Source organism: Aphis gossypii, chromosome 1 (assembly GCF_020184175.1).
Source record: "Aphis gossypii isolate Hap1 chromosome 1, ASM2018417v2, whole genome shotgun sequence".
In the NCBI taxonomy this organism is placed as follows: domain Eukaryota; kingdom Metazoa; phylum Arthropoda; class Insecta; order Hemiptera; family Aphididae; genus Aphis; species Aphis gossypii.
Window position 1 is genome coordinate 46,903,218 of NC_065530.1, and position 9,478 is coordinate 46,912,695.

The 9,478-nt window shown below is 28.2% G+C and overlaps 1 protein-coding gene across 2 annotated transcripts in view; it reads left to right on the forward strand.

The window, feature by feature from the left end:
* LOC114122872 (tropomodulin) overlaps window positions 1-9,292 on the forward strand; it is a 47,902-nt gene extending 38,610 nt beyond the window's left edge. For both annotated transcript variants that reach the window (XM_050198044.1, XM_050198045.1), the window contains exons 2-11: window positions 1,227-1,379; window positions 1,867-2,034; window positions 3,721-3,841; window positions 3,997-4,217; window positions 4,298-4,452; window positions 4,577-4,673; window positions 4,742-4,889; window positions 6,102-6,209; window positions 7,368-7,433; window positions 8,559-9,292. In XM_050198044.1, coding sequence (XP_050054001.1) covers window positions 1,227-1,379; window positions 1,867-2,034; window positions 3,721-3,841; window positions 3,997-4,217; window positions 4,298-4,452; window positions 4,577-4,673; window positions 4,742-4,889; window positions 6,102-6,184 — 1,146 coding nt within the window. In that variant the 3' untranslated portion in view covers window positions 6,185-6,209; window positions 7,368-7,433; window positions 8,559-9,292. The remainder of the gene's footprint in view (window positions 1-1,226; window positions 1,380-1,866; window positions 2,035-3,720; window positions 3,842-3,996; window positions 4,218-4,297; window positions 4,453-4,576; window positions 4,674-4,741; window positions 4,890-6,101; window positions 6,210-7,367; window positions 7,434-8,558) is intronic.
* Window positions 9,293-9,478: the final 186 nt, after the last annotated feature.

Genomic DNA, 9,478 nt, shown 5'->3' on the forward strand with positions numbered 1-9,478 from the left:
GACCTGCGGAACGAAAGACGACGGGAAGACGGTTGACGAACGGGCGTCACGGTGAAGGGGAGTAGTAGAAAGGGGGGAGCCGGTCAAACCCAAACCGTGGTCTGTGCTATTTTTCGCCAAACCGGTGACCATCACTGATCACGGTAGCCGACCGGCGAACGACGTTGTCATAATCTTATACATTTTTAACGGTTCGCGAGACGACAATATACGATGGGGTTTTGCGATTGCGAGGATAGGACGGACAATTTTTGTTTTTGTTTTTTTAATCCGAAAGGTCCTCATTGAAGTTCTCAGCGCTCACCGAATTACCGCTGTATCGCGGTCCTGTGTAAACAGTGTAAACTATAGCGAATGGGCACCCACTCGGCTAAACGACGCACACTATTATGTTACGTATTGTGTACAGTATTAATGACTTAATTATGCACAGCGCTATAGGTTGCGTAAAATGTGTGTATATTGTATAGTATAATACAACAATAACAATAAATAGGTAACAGGCATAGGTACGCGAACGCGAACGGTTGCCGATCTCCACCGGTTTGATATGAATTGTGCGCGCGCGTCCCCTCCACCGCTGCCAAACGATCGTGTTTCCCTGCCCGCGGTCCCCGCCCGACCATCAAATGATGTCACTTGATAACAATTTCCCACCACCACCGTCGGGCTGGTGACTGGTGGCGAGTGGCGATCGACGTCTCTCCTCCGACCTCCAGTCCTCCAGACGCCTTCCAGCAATCCGCCCGCCCGTCACACGGCGATCGCAACGGCCAGTCGCGCCGCTCGTCAGTCAGTAATCGTCACCGGCCGACAACAACGAGGCATCCGACAAATCGTATTCGATCTCGCCGTCGAATCAAACAAATCGGTACGTGTACGGTCGCCGTCGCCATAAGGACGTTTGTGCGTTACCCTATTGCCGTAGGATTTTCGGCGGACGCGGTTGATCCGTCGGGGCCGCGGGGCGTATTGATTATTTTCGCGCGACAGGGTGTGGACCCCGCTCGCCGTTTCAAACGGCTTTCCCGTTGTCGCGTTTCGGTTGCTCAGTCGTAAGTCGCGACCCGGCCGACCGGCGTGAATAATATTATTACTGCCGTCTTTGTCGAGACTGACTCGCGCTCGGGTTTTCATATTCGTACCGTTTTTCATAGCGCTTTTCGTGTGTATTTTTTTTTTCAACCCCGATAGTAATATTGGTCTTTTTCTGTTGTTCTCCACAGACGTCGTCGAAAAAGACCACCACCATGACCACCGCCCCGGCCAAGCTGTACGGCAAGAACTTGAGTGAATATGACGAGCTCGACGTAGACCAACTGCTCTCTCAATTGTCACCCGAAGAGATCAGCATTTTGGCTAAAGAAGTCGATCCAGACGTAAGTACCTACCAACATTTCCATATCAAGTATATTTGTCCACATTGAATTATTCCTCACGTATGTGTCCGTATCGTCGTGTCACAATTGTATGGTACATATAACACCTGTGGCATATAACACACTTGTGATCATTAGTTGACGATAATATTTTATTGCTTATTCTTTTTTAAATGCTATTTAATTATATTAAAAATTAGACATTCAAAACTAGTATGTCATGGTTTTTAATTTAACTTTTAAATTTATGTTATTAAACGGTGTATGAATGTTTCCATTTTATTTATTGAATACTTGATTAATACTTTTTTAAATTCAGGAAGGTTTGGTTAGTAACCTTGCTCGTTAACCGTTAACAAATTTTAACTGATAAATTACTTTACTTAAATTTTAATAAAAATATAGGTAGGTACATTGGATATTATTATCATCAATTAAAGTTTGCGCTTATATTTAAAAAAAATTACAGTATTATTCCTTTTTTTAGGACAACTTATTACCACCATCAGAGCGTTGTAGTTATGAATGTAACAAAGAAGCCACCGGACCATTAAACAGAAAAAAATTGATTGAGCATATTAACAAACAGGCTCTTGAAACCCCTGATCTACCAGAAATTAAACCATATGTTGCTGGAACTGTACGAGGGAAAAAGGTAAGATAATGCATCATTTTATACTCATAATGGGTTGTTACATTAATTTTTATTAAGTAAAAATGGAATAGCTTAAATTTATAACTTAAATAATTAGTAAATAATTCATTAAAATGCCTACTTAACTTATTTTCTTTCAGTCAGGAGATATACAAATACCTTGTATATTACCTAATTCTATTTATGAAATATTATGTAGGTTATTGAAATTCAGGTATTTACATTTTGAATCTTACTTTTTTTTTTAAAGTAATTTTAGTTGTTTTATCATATTCCATGGTGAAAGAGATTAAGTCATTTAAATTAATATTTCATTAGTAGTTACCATAATCAAAAATCTTAAAGTATCTATTAACAATTCTCATGTTGCTATTGCTAAAATTTTATAATTATTTATTATGATCAAAAAATAAATATAGCTTTCTAAGTAAATAATTGTATAGATAACTTGTACAACCTTTAAACTTTTATTTATATAATTTAATGATAAATAATATGTGTAGTTACATATTACTCGACCTTAGATTTATATGCACTTAAAAACCAGCTAAATGTGCATCAAATAATATAAAATTGATAAATTATAATTAGTGTAAGCAGTTAAAATGTACCTAATACTGTTTATAAACAAATTTAATTTGACGCTTATTTAAAATTATTTTTATTCATATATTTTTTTATAATATGAAATATTTGTATACAAAAGAAATTATATTTTTTATTTATACCTATAATAAAGTAGGTAGTATTTTGAGTAAATATCTGGGACAATTACAAGCATACTAAGGATACATTACCATAACACTACCAGACTAAAAGATAGCGATTAACAATGAAACAAAAAAAAAAAGTTAAATAGTCATTACTTGTGTTGTGAAAATTTTAAGATTTTTCAAAATGGATTTTACTAAGAAAAGTCTGGGACCTAGGTAGTAGATAATATAAAATTTTTCAACAAATGTTAACCATTAGTTAGGTTTTGTTTTAAACCACTGAAATATATGCTACTAAAATTTGATAAAATTTATTTATAATAATGCCAATAATATAGATACACTAAAAGAAAACTTTATTTTGAATTACAGTGTTTTAAAACATAAATAAACTATTGAAGTATTAACATATCACAGATCTTTCAGAAAAAATTGAAAATACATGTATGTCTGAGCTCTAAGCATTTGATATAAACAGTGTTTGTAAATTTTTGAGTTAAATATAAGATCAATTTGGTAGTTTTAGATGATAAATATTTTTATTGTTTCCTGTTTACATTTTAGAAAAAATTGGTATAATTTTACCTGAGATTTTAATTTTATATTATTGTAAGAGTAGAAACATTAATGTTTATGTATAAATCTAATTTAAAAGTATAAGTTTGTCAATTTTTGAATTATATTTTCAAATTTTGAAATGAATATCTAAATAATTACAGTAAAATGTATTAAAGTTATGAATTTTATAACATTTTGGCAATTTTCCTACAGAAATTGTCCATTTATCCTTCAGATTTTTATCGGTATTTTTGTTTATTTGAAAATATTGTGAAATTGTTGTGTAATGATATAATAAAGTATATACAAAATTAACTTTAGTTGCAATGCAATGATGACCTTAGTAAATATGTTTGTAGTTTAAAACTATTTTTAAATCAGTAATTATGATTATTCTGTACTTATTTTATTATAGTGGGTGGCACCTGAAACCAATGGTAACACTGAACATGAAGATAAAATTGCAATTGATCTTGATGATGAATATGGTGATGCATTGAATACCGCGTCACAAGAAGAAATCATCGATTTGGCTGGTATTTATTTACATTTTCTATCATTTATCTTAATGAATATTTATTGTTTCATTAAGTACATTCAATGGCAGATCAATTAAATGTTTCTCTTTTGACATGCACCTACGTAAATGACTATGTATACTCAAGTTTATTAAATTAAATTATGATTTTAGCTATACTAGGATTCCATTCAATGATGAATCAAGATCAATATCATGCCTCACTATTGAATAAAGGTCAGCCAGTTGGCTTAGGATGGGATGGTGTTACAAAGGCAACGCAGCCTAAGGTTTATCCACCAGAGCCACCCAATCAAACAGATCCAGATGAGAGTATTAAACGAGTACTTGATGATGATTCTAAGCTACTTGATCTCAATTGGAACAACATTAAAGTAAGTATATTAAGGTTTTAACATTACTAGTTCTTAGATATTCTTATTAGATAAATAATTATTATATTTTCTTGTTCTAGAATATTTCTGATGAAAAGTTTGAGAATCTATTCAAAGCTTTAGTGGAAAATACTCATTTAGAAACATTAAGTTTGGTAAATGTTGGACTCACTGATCGGTTAGCAGGCAAGCTAGCTGAAGCGTTAGAAAAAAATTGCACATTACGTGTTTGCAAGTAAGATTACTAATAAAATAATACCTAATTAATTTTCAGTTTTTATTAAGTATCATAATTTGTCATAATTACTATGATGAATGAATAAAAATAAATTTGGTATATCTTTTTATAATTTTTTTAGTGTGGAAACAAATTTCATTAGCCCCGTAGGAATAGTCCATTTAGTCAAGTCCTTATTGAAGCAGAGGTCTTTAGAAGAATTCCGTGCCACCAACCAGGTACGTTTTTTTAACAATTTAAAATTGTAATTTTAGTTCAGTTTTTTAATTAATCATTTTATTTTCAGAGATCCCAAGTATTGGGAAATAAGATAGAAATGGAACTTACCAAATTGATTGAACAAAATCCAACCATTCTTAGATTGGGCTTACATTTGGAATACAATGATGCTCGTCATCGTATTGCATCACATTTACAACGCAATATTGACAGGAGTAAGTTTACTTAATACATTTTAAAATCAAATGAAAAATATCTATTTATTATTATTTAAAAAAACTTTAATGATATCTTTTAAAGATAATTTTAATATTTAGGATTTATGGTTATTCAAACTTAAAAATGTCCAGCTAAGATTATTAATCAATAAATGATAATATATTGGCTTAGTAATTTTTGCCTAACTAGATCTTTTAATTTTCTCAATTTTAGTTTTATTGATTATTATTATCATTATCATTGATTATAGTTTTATAAAATATTCTATAATCATTAGTAATATTTTCTGGACATTTTAATTAACAATTTATGATGTTAAAATTATATTTAAGAAATATAACTATTAAAAACTAATAGTTAAGTGCCTCAATCATTCAATTTTTGGCCTAAGTATTAAGTCACGTAGAGGCTTATGTGTTGTTGACATCTTAGTTCCAGGTATGATGTCCGATCATGTTTTATCAAGTTCCCTTATTCCTTTGTTAATCCATGTGTTTGGTTTTTTTTTACTTTAAATGAAACATTAAATATTAAAATATATGTAAATGCATGGTCTTTATAAGTACCTGAAAACATCATTCTAAATATTTATTCCTGTTTTATTGTGATTTTGTTTGCAATCATTTTTCAAATATTGCCAATCATCAGATTGCCGTCTTGGTGTTCGAGCCAAATTCAAATTGGCTGAAACTAGACACAATAATCAATCGAGTTTTGAAATTGTATCTACTGAATAATATTTGTATGTTTCCATTGTCTTTCAGTTCGTGTTTGTGTTTTAATCATGTACATATTTTTTGTTTGAAATTCAGCTGACCTGAGTTTTAACTATCCATTCCGTTTTTTTTTTTTCATTTAAAATCAAACATGTAATTTATTGTAATATTTATTTTTCATATCCTTTACATATCAACTGAGTGATGATATTTCTATTTTATTATATTATATTTATTTTATTTGTTTGGTAGTTAAAAGTGAAATCACCCTTTTAAAATGTAGTAGATCCTATCTATTTGAATATTAACTCACAAAAATTGTGTTTGTTCGTTATATTAATCCTCTTCAATATTCAAACCGAATGCCAAAACATTATAAATTAATTTTCAAAATTATAACATTCTTTAATATCCTTACAATTTGTTTATCCTTAATATCAATCAATGACGTTAGTTTAATGATTTTTATTTTTGTTTATTTTCCACCTTCAGTAAGAAAAGACACGCCGTTGAAAATGAAATTTAGGTTCTTTAGAAAAACACCCCAGAAGCACCGCAAGAACTTGATCAAATAAATGATCGGCGGATTACATTATTGAGGTCTTGTCATTTTGTTGTTGTTGTTGTTGTTTAATTTTACTACTTTAAAGGAATAGCATGAAATTACCAACTCTTAATGTTTAGATTTATAACTTATGTATTACTTTGGTCATTCGCATTTTAATTTGTAATGAAATCGTGTTTGAGAGTGAGATAACATATTAACCTTAAAATAATTTGCATACCAAATTTGACTAGTTTTAATTTTTATTCGTTTTGTCAAAATTAATAATTTAAATATGCATTTATAAATGTAATATTTATATTACTATGATGTTAATTAAATTTGTTAATGACTCATAAATTAATTTTTTTTTTTTAAAAAATAGTAATTTGTATACAGTTTCAAAAAGAGGTGGATCTTACACCTTTTGAATTTCCATTTAAATATTATATTTTCTAATATTCCCAAGATAATTTTATCATAATAAAATATAATCAAATTTATTCAAATAACATCTAATTACCTAATATTTGCATTAGTGTAAATTTATCCCCTTCACTGAAGTCACTTCGGTTTTGGTATTTTTTTCTACATGTATTAGTATATTATTATTGAAATAAATATAAAACAGATTGCAAAATAGGAATGAATTCTTGTTTTTCAAATTTGTCGATGTGTTGTTACTATATAATATATATATATAAACAAAAAAAAAATACAAATACAAATAAACTTAATTTTAATTTCAACTTCGACTTCTAAAAGTTGTAAAAAGACAAAAATAAAAGCTTTATATGAATAAATCGACTTGATTATGATAATTATGTTTTAAAATTAATAACAGTATTGAATAAAGTGTATTTAATACTCAACAATATTAGGCACAATTGATTTTTTGTATAGATAATAATATATTATAAGTTTAACTTAATTAAGTATTCATTTTAAGCTAAAATTAAGTAATAATAATGTTTGAAATTAATAATATTTAGAAATACGGTTATAAATAACACGCATGGTGTTTTTATTTAACATTGTTTTGTTTTAAAAATATTCACATAAATTTTAGCATGTCTACTGAATGAAACCATTGTGTTTTCATTCAGATTGCATGTTATCAAGAACCATTGAACACTATGGTGATTGGTAATACTGCAGAATGTTTGTGTAAACCATAATCTGAATTTGGTTTTTGGTGTTTTTCTCTTTTGCAGTACGCCAGAGCCGTGTGGGCGCAAACTCCGCATAAATTACATATTTTGGCTACGTACACTATTTAGGTATATTTACATTAATACTATTGAAAACAAATAAGATACTTCTTATATATTTATCTTTTGCTTGTGCTCATGAAAACGCTTTTATATGGCTTTAATTGCAAACAATTTTTTATACTCATTGTTGGTGTTTATTTTAAATACAAATTGGTAAAATTCCAAACTATTGAGTTATTTTTCAAATTAATAACTATTATTATAAAATTTTTATATCAGCTCTTAAAGTATTTTAGTAGCTTGTAAAGTGTATTAATAACTTAAAAGTAGGTTTATATTGTTATTTAACATTGCATGCCTTCATATTTGCATGAAACACGATTTCATTTTGTATCCTCTTTCTAAACATTAAAATATACAATTTTTAAATTAATTGTGTACAAAAAAAATATTAATATTAAATAGCTCCCATATTGTGCACATTTTCTTCTTCAATGGTAATTATTACATTTTAAATGAAACATAATTTTGTGGTTATGGCTAATTGATTGTTATAAAGCTCATTCTTGAATGACAATTGAAGAATAATACTTTAAAATTTTACTTAAAAGCTAATTTGTTATATAATAAATATATTTTATAAATTCTTGAAATTTCTTTATGAAATTAAAAAAAAAATTTTACTTAAATAATTGAAACACATAAAGAAAGGATAAAGCCCACTTTCAAAAAAGTGTTACAAATATTTAAGATGAATTTTCAAGTATAATGATATTTATTAATTACAATATTGAGAAATTAGTTAAATAATTTTTGAAAACCTAAAAATGATAAATTTACTTGTTTTGGTAAAATTAGCTTTTAAAATTATACTTTGATTTTCTATTTCCTTGCCAAATTGCCAAATCCAAATACCTTAGTCTACCCAAATAATCATATAATTTTGTTGTACGTCATTATTGGTAAGTCCTTAAATGCTTTGATTTATACATTTTTTTTTTTTATTTATAATTCTATAATAGTCATATATTATATAATGCTTTTTAAATTCATGTATACTGTAGAGTTGCTGCTGCTCAATGTTGCTGCTATTAAAATTAAAATGTAAACCTTTGGTGATGGTTGGATTATTATCTGGGAATATGTAATTTATCTTGTCTATATTTAATTGTATATTTTTATCTTTTGCAGGCCGCTTACGCAGAACTGGTCACTTTGCGCGTACGTACACTGGCGGTTGGGTTGTACACAAAAAGGCTAAATAAATACGAGTTTGTGCCTAGACCTTGGTCCTAGACTCTTATTTTTAAGTATTTAATTATATACTATATTTATATAATGTATTGTTTTTTTTCTCCTCATTAATTGTTCAAACAATTTGTATATATATTTATGTTGTGGTCTAATACTGGCCTTTTCATATGCGTTTAGTTCTTAGTGCATGTGTGTGACAATTATATTGATTTGAATTTTTAAACATAAAATTGTATTTATTAATATAATTGAGTTAAACAAATTTATTATATAAAAAGAAATTTTATCTTGTTAAATTGCACAATTTTTATTTTGTGCGTATTGTTTTAAAAAAATTATATATTTTTTACTATTGAGTTGTTCATACATAATTAAGTAGTACCTAGAAAGACTAATTAAAACAAATAGCATAACCCTAATTTGATTTTGTATCGCTAAACATTTATAGTTATTTTATTAAGGTTATTATGTATTTTTACACTGATACTATTTCACTTTTAATTGCATTAAATGCCTTTAATTGTAAACAATTTTACTACACCAAATTTTGCCATACTATTTTTATAAACTGATTATTTTGTATTAATGTTGCTGTTGTGTTGCGACTACATTATTTTAATACGATGATCACTTATTATACTCACTTAAAATATATAGTAATATATAACGCACTGTATTGTATTTTAAATTATAAAACCTAAACCTAATATCATTTGAGTATGTGGGTCACTTACTCAAAATTATAAAAGATATAGAAGCTTCAATCCAAAAGAGCTTTAATAAAATCATTTTTTTAAATGAGTAGTTCGAAATCCATACATATTCAATACATTCAAATATTTAAGTTATGTATTGTA